The sequence below is a fragment of the Globicephala melas genome, chromosome 6, assembly GCF_963455315.2.
Source record: "Globicephala melas chromosome 6, mGloMel1.2, whole genome shotgun sequence".
NCBI lineage: Eukaryota > Metazoa > Chordata > Mammalia > Artiodactyla > Delphinidae > Globicephala > Globicephala melas.
In genome coordinates, this window is record NC_083319.1 from 56,841,911 (window position 1) to 56,858,421 (window position 16,511).

General features: G+C 43.2%; 1 protein-coding gene across 1 annotated transcript in view; it reads right to left on the reverse strand.

Annotated features, from left to right (window-relative positions):
* Positions 1-8,930: 8,930 nt before the first annotated feature.
* Positions 8,931-16,511, reverse strand: part of GLDC (glycine decarboxylase) — a 99,160-nt gene continuing 91,579 nt past the window's right edge. Inside the window, exons 22-25 of the mRNA XM_030877154.2 lie at positions 15,004-15,099; positions 11,831-12,003; positions 10,165-10,245; positions 8,931-9,630 (exon numbers count right to left, since the gene is read on the reverse strand). Of these exons, the coding sequence (XP_030733014.2) occupies positions 9,487-9,630; positions 10,165-10,245; positions 11,831-12,003; positions 15,004-15,099 (494 nt within the window). The 3' untranslated portion in view covers positions 8,931-9,486. The remainder of the gene's footprint in view (positions 9,631-10,164; positions 10,246-11,830; positions 12,004-15,003; positions 15,100-16,511) is intronic.

The window sequence follows — 16,511 nt, forward strand, 5'->3', positions numbered from 1 at the left end:
CCCCCCAATGACTTTGGAGTTTCACTAAAATCTATCTAGGTGTGGATTAATTGCTGTTTGCTTTGCTTTGGGATTCATTGTACTCCTTTAGATTGAAAATGCAGTTCTGGAATTAAAAATTTTTCTTTTAAAAATAATTGTTCCATTTTTTTCTATCTCCTTCTTAACCTCCTAGAAGTTTGCAGCAGTCTACCCTCCATACCTTAGTATCTGTTACATCTTTCATCTCTTTACCCACTCTGTGCTATGGTCTAAGTGATTTCCTTATATCTTCCAATTCACTGAATTTTCTCTTTGAGTCTAGCCCACTTTTTAACTGAACCAGTTGTTAATTTTGTTGAATGGGACTCTTTCACGATGCAACTAGTACGAATTTGGCTTCTGCATTCACATGTAGCAAAGATTCTTGTTAGTGACTTTGTTTCCACCCGTGGCCTGGGAGGGAAAGTTTGTTTTCCTGCTGTGACCCTGAGCTAGAATTACCAGTTTTTCAGTCCTGGTATTGGAACAGAACTTTCCCAATTCTAAGCATACCCCATTCCTGCTTCTTACTATACATTATAACTGCAGCCTCGATTCCTAACATCTCTTCCCTGGCATCTTTGGAATCCCAATTCCTAAGACACATATCCAGTCCAGCCGCCTCCATGGGCCTCGTAGTGTCAGGTCCTTTGGGTTCCCTCTTCATTTCTGCCAAGTGGAGATTTCCTTTTCTTCCTTGAGAACCTATGTGTGTTTTTTAATGGGGGGAAGAGAAGTATTTCACTGGCATATCTATGTCTTTGGAGCAGGGATAGCAACAGTTCCCGTATATGTTCATTCTGTGTCCAAAAAGAATTGAGTACCGTTGGTATGTTTCATACCAGCTTACTACTCGCACACCCGGTGAGGTAAATGCCATCATCTCCATTTTACTGGAGATAAGAGAGTTACTCATCCTAAGTCACAGACGGTAGTCAGGAGCAGATTTAGAATTTAAGCTCAAGGCTGTGTTACTTTCCACTACTTTTTCTGCTTCACTATGTTGTTTGATTATTTACTCCAGTATTTTCATATTACATCCTTTTGCTCTTTGAAAACCAGGTTTGGACACGATTTTAAAGAGAACCGGTGTGTAACCTGACTGAATTTCATCTGAAAATGTCTGAGTGGTTGTTGCATGGCACCTATTTCTTTTTAGAGACTCTTCTCGTTTGCATACCGTAAAAACCATGGGCTTCATTCCTAAATGCAACCAGTTTCTGGGAAATAATGAAGTTGCTTAAGGATGATACTGAGCCTGCTTAACTGGCTCCTTTCAGCCTCTCGTCCCCAAACTGCCTCTTGCTCAGGAGCATTAGACCTCAGACTGACAGCACTGGTGTGAATGGCAGATGCTGTCCCAGGCTAAAGGCTGTCTTTCTGACAAAATGCAGAAATAGTGCTGACTCTGCTCTCTACCCCCCGACTCCCCCCACCCCACCCCCAGCCAACATGGCTGGCACCACACACTATACTCACTCCTTTGCTATTTGCAAGTTTATGTAACAGCCTACCCAACTGTCTCCTTCCATGGAAAGTATTTTCTTCATTGTCTTTTGGAATGCATTGAAGCTGCTTCTCTTAACCAATAAAAACATCTAGTTCTTCTATTTTGGGGAACTTTAATATTCCTATGCAGTTCATGTTGGATAAAATGTCTTGAATGCAAGCAAGTTATCTTTTTCCATTCTTTATGCCAGACTTTTAAGAAAGAATCTGTTTGTAATCTAATTGTACTTTGGCTGCTTCCTACTGCAGTGAGTAGCAATTTTGGATCAAGTTCCCAGTGGCAGCACTGTTGGGGGAAATTCTGCATTTTTTTAGGATGACTGATATTACTCCTGGTGCTGTTGGATTCCACCCTGTTTCTGGGAATTTATAACTTCGGCTGTTACTTAAAGCACTTAAATCTTGTGAATCTCACCAAGTTTTTTGTTGTATTTTTTTCAAATGATCTTCAGAAGTGCTTTTGTAGGAAATTGAAAATGTCATACCCCAAACTCTACAAACGCTTTTACTAGTGCTTTTACAGGGCAATAGACAGATCAAAATCACACTAAAATTCTCTTGCGTTGGTTCTGAAAACCCTAGACCTCTATAAGAGATGTCATGGATGACTCCAGAGAGTCATGGAGGTCCATTTAAAAAAGATAATTTGGGGCTTCCCTGGTGGCGCAGTGGTTGAGAGTCCACCTGCCAATGCAGCGGACGCGGGTTCGTGCCCCGGTCCGGGAAGATCCCACATGCTGCGGAGCGGCTGGGCCCGTGAGCCATGGCCGCTGAGCCTGCGCGTCTGGAGCCTGTGCTCCGCGACGGGAGAGGCCACAACAGTGAGAGGCCCGCATACCACAAAATAATAATAATAATAATTTGTAGTTGATTTTTTTCAACCTTCCACTGTCCATTGATTCTCTTGAATTCAGGAGAAATTACAGGCAATCTCCAACCTGCATTTCAGAACTTAATTTGTCGAAGAATGATGGCCATAATCTATGACTTAATGTAGGTTGAAAATGAAATCTCTTATATGAATTTGTACAGATATTTCCTGTAGGAACAATGATACAGAGGAAAGAGGTAGATTTCCAGGTTAGCCTGCAAAAGCCTCTTAAACCCTAATTGAGCAGCACTGCTTTTACGGAAAAGGTATCCAGTAACCCTTCCCAGTTCCAGGCACCAGAGACTGCCCCCTCCCCTAGATAGACTACATGTTCCAAAACAAACTTCGGGATGGGTGATCTGACAGCAGAGATTGTAGCTTCTTTAATATCAGGGACTTGTTCCCCATCCTGAGGAAGTTATATATATGAGAGGTGGGGAGAAGACATGGGAAAAGCTCCAGATGGACAATGTGTACGAAGGCTGGGAAGTTAGTTGGCAAGGTAAAGCTACAGCTGGGAGGCCCCCCGGAACAGGGAGGGCTAGGGGAGGGGGGAAGGGGGAGATCAAGTAGTCAATGAAGCAAGCGATAAGAATTACATATGAACAGGAGAAGCAAGAAAGAGGAAAAAGAACATATACACTCACCCGCACAGACCACACATCTTGGTTAGTCATACACAGCAGGGTCCCTGCCTGCTTCTGTGGCCAGTAATAAGCAGGCGGGTCCTCCAGCCCCTCAGGCTCCCTTCCTGGGAGGTTTCCACCAGCCCTGTCCTCAGGGCTTTGCTGCTCTCTGGACTCAGTTTTCAACTTCACAGACATCCTAACCCCGAGGTAGTCACCCCCCTGCCTCTTACTTCCTTACCTCTGGCCTCAGGTTTGGATCCTGTATGGTTCCCTCAGTTCAGAACTCTTGCCGCCTAGTTGGTTTCTAAGAAAGACTTCCTTGTCCTTCCTCTTCTCTCAGCGTCCTTCCCTCCCACACACATTTCCCTCCTAATCATGGGGTCCTCCCTCTACCCCTGTATTGAGAGACCTTCCCACTCCGCTATGTCTGGTGCCCCCCCTCCCAGCCTCTTTCTCATCCAGGGAACTTGGACCCTAGGTCTCTTGGTCCACTCGCCACCCACCCTCCACACAACACTGCTTCTCTCCTCTTCCTCCACCTGCTTACTGCTGGCCTCCCTCCCTCCCAAGCTTGGGCTTCCTCCTGCCCTCCACCCTCTCCTTTTGTCAGACCCTGTGCTCTCAAGTCAACTTTTTAACCATCCCCCTTCCCCATTCTCTTGATTTCTCTCCTCTTCCTAATTTGAGGGAGTTCTCTCCTGCCTCCTTAATTCGGCCAATTGTTCATGCTCTTGACTCCCTTCTCTTCCTTCTCCCCCTGGAGAACTTTCTCCCACCTCCCCTACCCCCCCATCTGGCTTTTCTTTCCCCCCAATTTTTCTTTCATCTGCCGTGTCACTGAGGTAATGATGTTCCTTCCTCTTCCACATCTGGATCCTTCTCCCCATCCTACCACAGACCCCTACCACCGCCTCCCCCATTTCCTTGCTGTTCCTAACCTGCATCTTTTCCCCACTTTCAGTTCTCTTCCCTCCCTCCTTCCCCAATTACAAATCCTGCCCTCCCTTCCTGACCCAAGGACCGCTTCCCCTCCCCAATACCTTTTCTCCTTTTCCCTCAAAGCCCTCCATCCTGTGCTGGGGTCCCTTTTTTCCTCTCTGGACCCTATTTTCATTCCCTATGATCTCGACTCTAGGCTCAAACCCCTCCTCCCCCTTCTTGACTCCAGAAAGATTCGGACACCTTTCTTTGACCCCAGCGTTTATTCCTCATCTTCTTTCTTCCCTATTTCCCAGGGATTCTTAAAACCCTTTACATATGAGATTGAAAATAACCAAATGCTAAATAAATAAGATGGAGAATACAGATACTAAGGCCTTCGAATATGCTTCTTCCTCTTCCTGAACACCCCCTTCGCCCCTTCTCCACATCTAGTCATGGCTGGCTTCTTTTTGTTCAGATTTTAGCCTGAAAGTCACCTTGTAAGAGAATCATTCCCTGGTCACCTAATATAAAGGATTCCCAAACACCACCCACCCACAGGCCATATTGGTTTTTGTTTTCTAAAGAACATTTAATACTGTGAAGTCTTGATGTGTTTGTCCATCTAGAATTGATGTCCCATGAAAGAGGACTTAACTTTCTTGTTCATCTTGTATCTCTGTCATTTAGAATGGTGCCTGGTACATAATGGCTCAGTCAGTTTGCTGAATAAGTTAGTGATTTCTAGGTACCAGACACTATGCCAAGTGCTCACTCTATCTTGTTTAATCCTTACAACAAGGCTGACTGAAGTAAGTACTTTTATTATTGCTATTTTATACCTTAAGTAACTGAAGTGCAGGAAGGATAAGTGAATTTGCCTGTTGTCTCAAAACAGTTGGTATATCTGAGAATTTAATCCAGATCCGTATGAAGTCACAGCTCATGTTCCTCCCACTTTCTCTGGTGGTCCAGAGGAAAAGGGCCCTTAGGAATGGAAAGGGAAAGAAGATGGATCTGAATGCAAGGTAAGTCAAACTGGAGTCAGGACTCCTGTGCTGGTACAGGGAGTGCAGGATGTATAGAATAGGACATTAGATCCTATGTGAAGATGAGGATAATAACAGGAGCTAACACTAAGGAGCACTTACTTTGTGCCAGGTTCCAAACAATATATCGAATTCACTCTCACCTAGGAGTGGTAATGTCATCTTACAGATAAGGCGACTGAGGCTCAGAGATGCTAATTATCTTCTCTGAGGCCATACAGGTACATATAGGGGAGCTGGGATACCACCCCAGGCAGTCTGACTACAAAGCAAGTACTCTGGTTGCTATCCTGCACTACACCCAGCAGGAAAATAAACAGACTTATGAGAGTAGTATGCTCTGTGTTGGGCACCAACTCCTGCTTCCTGGATTCTTGTCTTCTGGACATTCTGGAATGACCTCAGCTGATGGAACACTCCTGCCTCCTGGCTTACCTCTTACTGCTCTCCACAGAGGAGGTGATTGACGATGATCACCACGTTACTCCACTAGCACTGGGGAAGCCCCTCCCCCACTTTTTATCTCCTCCCTTCACCTGGGATCAGCACAGGGCGGCAATTCTGGATTAGCGTATCTGCTCTACAGACTCAAGCTTTTTTCTTGAGTGGGGTGTCCCCGGGCTCAGATTGCTGAAGCATGGGGGTAAAAATGGAGAAGCAAGCCCTTCCAGCTAGAGATCTAAAACCACAGTCTCCAATTGGCTTCTTATTGATAATAAAGCTGATTTGTTTTCCAAATGGCAGGAGCGAGCCTAGCAGGCCAGACAGGCGGAAGCACAGGTGGCATCGGCTCTAGGACAGTCTGCTCCGGTCATAGAGGGATTTTCCTCTCAAAATGGTAAGATTTGCATAAAAGATGCAAGGTTGACTAAGTCCAGCCTCTTCCTCACCCCTACCTGCCTCCCCAGACCCATCCCTTAAAGGCTTAGAGTTCTGGAAATGTCTCTGAAATGTGAACAAAGAAAGCTGAGAGGCAACAAAACCTGGGACTTGTTAGAAATGCAAATTCTCTGGCCCTGCCCCAGAGGTACTGAATCAGAAATGCATCAGGGCTCAGCATTCTGTTGTCTGTAAGCCCTTCTGGTGATCTAGACACACTAAGGTTTGAAAACCACTGCCCTAGGTAACATCCCTAACCCTGGCTGATGTCTGAGCCAAATGTTATGTCCCAGAGCCCTGCAAACCTCTCAAAGTGCTAACATCTCAACTTCCAAACTGCTTGTCCCAGATGGCTTCTTGCACCCAAAACTGGCACCTGCCTCCTTTATTTGCATGAAAGGCACCAGTTTGGTCATTGGAAAACACGTTCCCTATATGTATCTAGAGGGTTCATGATTTTTTTTTTAATTATTATTATTTATTTATTTTTGGCTGCGTCGGGTCTTCATTGCTGCGCGTGGGCTTTCTCTAGTTGCAGCGAGCGGGGGCTACTCTTCGTTGCGGTGCGCAGGCTTCCCAGTGCGGTGGCTTCTCTTGTTGCGCCGCACGGGTTCTAGGTGTGTGGGCTCAGTAGTTGTGGCTCGCAGGCTTCAGTAGTTGTGGCTCGCAGGCTCTAGAGCACAGGCTCAGTAGTTGTGGCGCACAGTCTTACTTGCTCCGCGGCATGTGGGATCTTACCGGACCAGGGCTCAAACCCGTGTCCCCTGCATTGGCAGGTGGATTCTTAACCACTGCACCACCAGGGAAATCCTTCATGGCGTTTTCAGACTGAGCTGGGGCCCTTCCCCTCTATGACACACAGCTACAAGGCGAGGGTTGTTCCAGGAGTGGCCTGTGGCCTGTCCCAGGGCTGTGAGAAGGCCAAGGGGATGCCCGATTCACAGGATGTATGTGTGTGTCTACATCAGACTCCTCATCTTCAAAAGTGCTCAAAAGGTATATTCTCCATAACATTTTGTAGGTACTTAATACCCCTGAATTGAATAATTTAAAATGGTTAAAATGGTAAATTTTATCACAAGGTGGGGGTGAGGGGGAACTATACAAAGCCTGTCCAGAGGCGTGTCTCCCAGGCCTGGCATTTTGTACTTAGCTTTAATAGAACCCTCACAGCATGCACTGGGAATACTGGTTTCCATGGCAGTGTCCCTCTTTGAGATCAAGGATTATTCCTTCATTCATTCAATTTATATTTGTTTGTTGAACACATACAATGTGGAAGACCCCAGCTCAGCACTGGGAATCCAATGATGAATGAGATATGGTCCCTGCTCTCAGAAGACTTAGTCTAATGAGGTAGACAAAAATCAAGTAAACAGAATAATTACTAACTGTGCAAAGAGTGTAGGATAACAAACTGAGTGCCAAGCTAGAAAAAGAGAGATCCCATTTCATGGAGACGTGCAGAAGACCTCCTGAAGAGATGCTGGAACATGAAGAACAAACGGGAGCCAGCAAAGCAAAGGTGACAGGGACAAGTGCTCCAGGTGGACGATACTACACGGGCAAAGACCCGGAGCAGGGAAAGATGGCACAAGCCTCAGGTGAACGCATGAGTGACTTAATAGTGAAGACAGTTTACTTCAACTCTCTTAATCACCTGCTTTTGCCCCTAACATATTCCAAGGCAAGCAGTGAATGACCAGCTGTGGAGACAACTTGGGTACTGGACCACTAACACTTTACAGTCTGATAAGAAAGAAAAGAATTGCTGTTCACTCTGATGGTTTGTTTACACATGCTTGTGCTTCCTCAGAAGGGGCTACTCCATTCCCTGATGGTCAGTCTGTGTTGAGAGCCTGGTTTCCAGCTCAGGAAGGGCAGAGTCTCCAGGTGTGTGGTGACCATGGCAGTGTGGTACCCAGTTTACACCGGTAGGAACTGGAGTTGTTCAGCCTGGGTTCAGATTCTGGCTGTTCTTTCTCATCAGCTGTGTGACCTTGGGCATCCTTCCATACCTTCCCCCTCGTGTAAAAGTGGAATGTTGTGAGGCTCCAATGAAATAATAAACACTTAGAATAGTACCTGAGAAGTACTCAACAGATATTAATCATTTAATTATTATGTAAAAAAGGAACCATGGATCCCATCACTTCGCTACTGCTTAGTTAGGCTGAAATGAACAGTTCTACAAACTTTTAAGTGTGAGAATGAGTAGACCGCTTGCAGAGCATTCAATAGAGCACGCAGACCTTTCGTTCTGGTCACTATCATAATAGCTTGAATGATGGTTGGTTGAGTAACAAACAAGGAACCAAGTAGTCAGGGTTAGAGCAGATGCTCAATAACTTTTGGGGAGGAACATATGAAGCATTTGCTATTTCTAGGGAAAAGTTATTTGTGGCAGGCGTGCTAATTGCCTACCTGAAACTCATTCTTTTCCTTTTCTTCAATTAACAAACTTCTGGTTTTCTTTGGGGCAGTAACATGCCCAGGTAAAAGACCTTCTCATACTCCCTTGCAGCTAGGAGTGACAATTTGAACCAAGCCTGGCCAGTTAAAAGTAAGCAGAAGTTACTGGGTGGAACCTCTGGGAAAGCATTTCAAAAGCACCTGACTTGGATGGAATCTGCCTTTTGTTTTTCCTCCTTTTTCCTGCCTAGAATGGGTATGTGATGCCCGGGTATGCAGTAGCCATCTTAGGACCGTGAGGATGAAGACTGTATGCAAAGGAGGCAGAACAGGAAAACTGAAGACTACCCCTCGGCTTCTTATCTCTGGACTTACTGTTAAATGAGAAAAAATGAGCTGCTGTTTAATTAAAATGCTGTGGTTGTTTTTCAGTTATATGCAGCCAAACACAATTCTAGCAGAAAGGGCTAAAGTGGCATTCACTGCTGACTGAGACATACAAACTGTTTCTTTAGCCAAAGACGCAACTAATAATGTAACGGTTCTACTGGGTTGAGTATTCTCATTACCCTTCAAACTCCTCTGAAACTAGGGTACATGGGAGTTAACATTGGAAAGTGGACCAAGAAGGCATTCTTCAAATTGCAATGCTTTTATTAGAATATTATTAATTGCAGATTTTTAAAAAACTACACACATGGAAAAAGGAGAACACTCAGAAATACTATTACAGATTAGGCAAATTAGTAGGAGGAAAAAGATTTCTTCAGTGTATACAAAATGTAAACATTCGCCCTGGGATTTCCCACAGATGGCACAGTCCACAAGGACTTATTTGGAATAAAAATATGTCTATCGGATCTTCAGTATAGTCTCTATACTGCAAACTTGCTACATTGGAGTTAAAGTTACTAGCACACCCCAAATTTTCTATGCAAAAAACTAAGTGGTCCCAATCAAGGCAACCTGAACATCAACTGCTACATGTGAAAGCAGAGGCACCAAAGCAAATCAATCTTCCAACAATGAGCTTCCACTCACTATGCTAATTGTATTTACATTTACCTTGAGAGAGATTACAAAAATATACACAGTATATAAAACCCCTACTTGAGTCTGTGGTGGAAAGTGAAACATTTCTTTATCAGGCGCGCCAAAGCCATTAAATCAGTCACTTGAACTTAGGGAGAGAAGATTAAGAAGAGGCCCTCTTCTGTTCAGAAAATGGGGACTCGTAAACATCCATGGGTGGGCAGGTACAAACCAGGTGCTGATCTCCATAGATGTCATCAATCCGGGCAATGGTTGGCCAGAATTTGTTTTCTGGTTTCACGAAGGGCTGCAAGGGACAAAAGACGGAAATCTTCGGGATATTCTGAGAGGTTTCTCTTGGTTGGGAAGAGGAAACTGCAATGATATTCCTACGGCCTGAGGTACCATTAGCCCAACAAGTACTCAAAAAGTATAAAAAGCTAAAATCCAAACTCCTTCATTACTGTCCATCCGAATCCCCGTCCCTGCTCTGCCGAGCATACCACAGAGCACCTTCACCTAAGAATCAAAGGGGAGAAAGACTGCATTTGGGGCCATCTCTCTGTTGGATGATGGTAGAAAACATCGATCCACTTGACAGGGACTCCCGTTTGGTCTTCCTGCACTGTGCACCCTGAGGATTCCCAGGCCCCTGGTTGGCATTCTGACTCTGACCTCAGCGCTCTGAAAGCCAATTCCTGGGTTCTGCACTGTTCTGACTACATGTGGTCACTATGGTGAGGAGACAGCAAGAGTGGGAGCCCTTCAGAGCAGGTGATGGCCTCTCATACACCCATGAACGTGGACCAGCTGGCACATCCAGTTTCAGAGGAGAACTTACAAGTGGGAATGCTGCCACCTCTCTGGAATACGGCCGATCCCAGTGGGAGGATGTGACGCAGGTCAACGAGTGTGGAGACATCTGAGACAGAGACATGGACGGGAGAGGGGTCAGAGCAGAACACTGCCTTTTCCTTCTGCACATCACATTAACCAGTGAGGTGATGGAAGCCCATGGACGGAGGGTGGTGGTTTTGTTTCAGTTTGGGGGGAAGGAAATTTTGGTAGGGAAATTTTTACTGTGAAATATTTCAAATATCAGAAAGTTACAGTAATAAAATAAGCACCCAACATAAATCAACATTTTTGTCATATTTCTTAACCTTTTAAAACAAGAAACATTACAGATACAGTTGAAGCTGCCTGCATATCCCCTTTCCATCTTATTGCTGGCCCTCCTCCCCAGCGATAACCACTACCTTGAATTTGGTTGTCACAATTCTCATCGTGTTTTTATACTATTACTGCATATATTAATAAACTGCATAGAGCCTAGTTTGGTACACTTTTAAACCTTATATCATCCTGTGAGTATTATCCTCCACTTGCTTTTGTATCTCAGTATTGTATTCTTTAGATGTCTATTGCTATTTTTTAAAAAACGGCCTAAACCCTGAAAGAATCCAGAGAAAAGAGAAATAATAATGAGAGCAAATCCTATATTCCTCCACTACCCTGTCAAACTCACACTGAGCACGGTGCTGGCCTTCTCCCGCCAGCCACTGGCCCCAGCACTCCACCTTCAGCTGGGCAGCTCTGGAACTTGTCTGAGCTCCCCTGAACATCTCATACTCCTCTGGCTTGAAGCCATAACAACAGAACCACAGCCTTCGAGGTATTCTCAATTCATGATCCCTCAGCTTAATAATGTCTGGACCTAATGCAGAACTTAGAGCTCTGACCAGATATAAAAGGAACATATTTTGGAAGAGGCGAAGTAATGCCTAACAATTTTTTTTCCAGTGTAGGCCATAAACATGGTAAAACATTCAGGCCAAGTACCAATCTTGTTGTTCTAAGAGATAACTACTCCAATAAAAGAATATATTTATCCAGAGTTTATAAGGTAAATAATCTCAGTAGAGTACATCAAACAGAGACACACAATGATAAGACTTCTCCAACTATATAGGGTCCTTCAGCCTCTGCTCCCTCCTTTGGAAGCCAACTGGGTCCTTGTGGGGTAAATAGCTCCCGCAACCACCAAACGCATACATAAAGTTAAAACATCAGAAATAACCACATTCGGGGTTTCCCTGGCGATCCAGCGGTTAAGACTGCCTTCCAATGCAGGTGTTGCGGGTTCCATCCCTGGTCAGGGAGCTAAGATCCCACATGACTCGTGGCCAAAAAACGGAAACATAAAACAAGCAATATTGTAACAAATTCAATAAAGACTTTAAAAATGGTCCACATCAAAAAAATCTTTAAAAAAAAAAAAAAGGAAAAAAAATAAATAACCACATTATACTTGAGTAACCACTGTTGTGTTGATTCAAGAAGATTTAAACTTCCAGGTAATGAACGTATGGTCTGCTCAGAAGAATGGCATTATTCTAGGCAAGAATATCATCTTCCAGTAAGACTTCAGAGGTTGCCGGCACACCATCCAGACACTGTTTTCTACTCTCTGGGATATTTTAGATAAAGTACCAGTGCCTACGTACCTTCAGTGGATTGACCCTAGGGTCGATGCGGCCCTCCTCAATGTCGGCGATTTCCTGCCGAATGCTGATCATGGCATCGCAGAACCTATCCAGCTCTGCCTTGTCTTCCGACTCAGTGGGCTCAATCATGAGAGTGCCTGCCACTGGCCAGGACATGGTAGGGGCATGAAATCCTGCAAAAGAGATGGGGGAACTTGTGTCACTAACTTTGACCTCCCCAATTGGGAAGAAGAGACCCTCCCCATCTTATAGTTTATCCCAAGGAAAATAATCTGATAAATTTGCTACCGTATATATCTAGGGATTCATTTTAGCACTATTTATGGAAGAAAAGCTTAGGAAATAACCTAACATCCAACAATAGAGGATTGGTTAGGCAAATTTTACTGGGCTTCCATACAATAAATATGCAACCATTCTTAGTATTTAAATGTATATTAGTTAATATTTTTGAATGTTTACCCAACTTAAGTGAAAAAGGCAAGCTACCTAATGATATTGTCTCATTTCTATTTTAAAAATGGCAAAGTATTTATATATATACACATTTATATATGTGTGTATATGTATATATACACATACACTTTATATATGTATGTATGTATGTATATTTTATGAGGGAAGCTGCTTTGAAGAATAAATACTAAAATTCTAACAGGGTTATTGCCAGAAAATGAGACTAGGGTTTTTATTTCACTTTGTGTTTTAGAATCCTTTTATAATGTTCATGTAATACTTTAGGTTAAGAGAAATTAAAATATTGTAGCCTACCAAAAGTTAAATAATGAGGTAACAAGCATTAAGAAGCCTGGGGTGAGTGTTACTGTCCTTATTTTACAGATGAGGAAACTGAGGCCTGCCCAGGATGTAGAAAGTCTTCACCTTTACACTGAATACAGGCTGAAGGTATTTCTATGTTTCCAAAAGCTTTCACATGTTAAGATAAATCGACAAGACACATGGTCAAGAGAGAGATTTCCTGGACAAAAGCCAAAAACTTTTTCCCAATTCTTACACTTTTTCCTATGAAACTTTAAAAGGTGAACAGCTCCCAGGTTGATATTTCTGTCAACTAAGTTGGCCCTGGAGGGCAATGGTTCCCAATTCTGGTGTGCATCATTACGTGGAGTGCTTTATAGAGTCATGCCTGCATTCTTTAAGGGATTGTCTTCTCAACATTTCATTATAAAATTGTTCAAATACACCAATAAGTTGAAAGGACTGTAGAGTGAACACCCATATACCTTCTACCTAGAATCTACAATGATGCTCTGTTTGCTTTATCACATATCTATCTAGTCATCTATTCCTATCACATATCTAAGGCATCCACCTTAGTTTTGATGCATTTCCAAGCATGTTGCAGTCATCAGTACACTTCCCCCTTAAACACTTCAGCATGCATATTATTAGCTAGAATTCAATATCTGAATTCAGTATCTGTCCCCATATTTTTGTGATAGTTTACTTATTGCAAAATACACAGATCTTAAGTGTACAATTCAATGAATTTTGACAAATGCCTACAACTGTGTCACCCAAATCAGAAAGGGATTTCTTTTTTAAACAACAAGCTGATCTCATTACCCATTAAGTCTGACCTCAATTCCATGTGTGAGCAAATTCAGCCCAGTATTTTCTGCTGTAGTGGTTCCCATATCTGGAACCATCTGATTTGTCATGGAAACACGGATTCCTGGATTTTAACCCTGATTCAGGAAATCCAAGGTATGAGCCTTTAAAAACTCATATCAGAATCAGGTTAAGTTTAGAAATCTCTGCCATATGGCAGCATGCCCCACCCACAACTCACCTGATAGGACTCATCCAAGTGCTTGTAAACACAGATTACTAGGCCTCACCCCTAGTGTAATCAGTAATTCTGATTCAGTAGGTGATTTAGACCCAGAATCTGTGTTGTCATTTTCACTGTTGTTTTTTTTACTTAGCCATTCATTCATTCTCTCACTTATTAAGCACAATTGTTCTGAGTGCCTCCTATGTGCCAGGCACCTGGACAGTTCTGGGCTTAGGGCAAGCATAGCCATCACTCTATCAAACATCAAAATATCAAGGTTGTAGATAGAGCAGAACTTGGAAATACTGGGCAGTGACTTCAAATACCACTTTCCTCCTACCTCCATCCCCCACCTCACTCCCTGCAAATGCTGCTGCAGTCAGATGTGGGATACAGACCACACATCACAGAAGGGAAGTCTTAACCTGAATCAGCCATCACTCAGCCATTGCCTGAGAAGTTAAGTCAGGTCATAGGAGCAGCCAACAGGAGATTTTGAGGTAATGGCTAATTTCATTAATGAAAACTCTGGTTTTCCCATTTATTATCAGTGTAACTCTACATAATAAGATCATTCACGAGAGAAATGAGTCACACACGTGGGACTCCCGTTATGATACGATAGTAAAACTATTAAATTATTAAAGATTTTACATTCCTTATTAAAAGAAGTCATTCAAATCATCTTAAAATTCAGATAGGACTCCACATCCATCAAAAGGCAAAGTTTTCCCCAACTTAGCCTTGCTGAGAATTGAAGGTTCTGTGATGTTATTAATAATGTCACTAAGAAAATGTATTTTAATAATGGCTGTGCTGAGTGAACATCCACTAAGAACACACAGATAAAAGACTTCACAGAAAAATCACATCATCTCTGGGAAAACAAGGTGCACCTATTCCTTCATCTCTATGAGCAGCTGAAACAGCTATGCCACGACTGAGGTGGCTATAAAACTCAAATGCCACTCATCTTTCTAACACTCCTACAGGATGCCTGCTTCACTTCCTTCACTTTCATGGACCTCTCTGTTTACCAGGAGTAGGATAGGTGGAAGGATTTACCAGAAACATGGGCAGAGAGCAGCAATCATTTTCTCTGGGATTTTTAACTTTGTTAACTATAAAGTCTTCTTTACCTAGCTGCTGATGGATTCAAGATGCGTGATTTAATATCTTTTGAAGGATGGTACCGATGGAGTCATGGGCAAAGTTTTTTCTCTGTCCACAGCCCCCAGATCCCCATTTAGCCTGTGGATCAGTTTACTATGGTACCTGCACAGTCAGTCTGTGGTCCATAGCCAACATGGGCAGCTACATGAATGTCAAAAACCCAAGTTCCCCTACAAGGGGTCACTCCTGGGAGACCACTCACCATAATCCTGAAGCCTCTTGGCCACATCGACGGCCTCAATATTTGCAGACTTTTTGAAGGGTCTTGTATCCAAAATAAACTCATGAGCCACATAACCTGTTGAGGAAGATTATTTTAGCTCAAGATTAACATCAGCTTGTTGTTTTACCCAAGCAAATGAACAAATAAACCAGCTTTTTAATGCATATCATTGAGGACCAAGAAACCATGGGCATTTGGTAAGTTTATAGTTGACAACAAAGATTTCATCTGCTCTTATTACATATAAAAATTGTTAACATGTTGGGCCAATATGTCCCATCCTCAGTGCTCAACACACCCATGAGCCAGGAGGCTGGTGGGAGGTGGAACAGTAGCTGGAAGACTTGCTGAGATCCCAGGGGATGAGACCATTTCTACTCAAAGGACCTAAAATCTACTTGCGACAGTTAAACATGTCATCCTGGGCCTGATCCTTTTACATAAAATATTTCTAGAGTTAAAGGTACATTGACACCCTTTTCAACAACATTGCTCCCAACATCAAATAACGGTTCCTTCTGTGTGTGTGTGTAAATACATACTAAACAAATATCCATAAGACACAGAATTTTATTTGATTCTTCAAAGGGGCTTTTGAGGTTTTGCTTTCAGGCTTCAGGCTGAGAATTAGAAATAAGGGCTGTCAAACAGCACACCACAAGTGGCAAGGAGCTGATGAGGCCGAAGTCTTGTGGGGGTCAGTTCACTTTGTTCTAATTTGTAAACCAATTGCCTCTCTAGCCTCAGGCTGCCATCTCCCCAGCATGACTTGTTGACCACCCATCCAACATCTAGAATAAACCACGGAGTAAGTCAGCATTTTCTTAAATAGAACAACATTCCCGGGAGCTTCCCAAATTCCATGGCCCACACAACTGATGAATTTCCTTCAAGGAAAGTATCTACTCAGGTGAAAATAACATACTCCTTCTTAACCCCCTACCCTGACCCTCAGTAAACAGTGAATCTACTTACAGATACTTGGAGCTGACATAACTCCTCAAGCCTGAGAAGAAAAGCTCCAGTCATTAACAGCCCCTGAAGATCTAGTTTGTGAACTGCTCTGTTTCTTGTGTGATGAATACATATGAAGGGATTGGCTTTGTTTGAAAACAAAAGTATGAGACTTTGAATATACTGTCACTGCATATTTTTAAAACAAGCTTTCTAACCGTGATGAGGATTCAATTGTGAGGAGTGTGGTTCAAAACTAGAAAGGTGTATTCAGAGGTAGATAAACTTAGACCAAAAAAAAAAGTGCCTAAAAGGAATGACCAGCTGGAATGTTCAGGGGGAAAATCATGACATTATTTAAATCCTCATCAACTATTAATTTCAGGAATGCTAAATGCCCTATGACACTACCCCATTTGGGGAGCCCAACCTCAAGCTTCGACCTTTCTTTTCTGAGGCTCTGGCAGCCATCCCAGTACCATGACAATGACTCGAAGAAGGCGGCTAATGGAGCTCACTGCTCTGAAGAACAC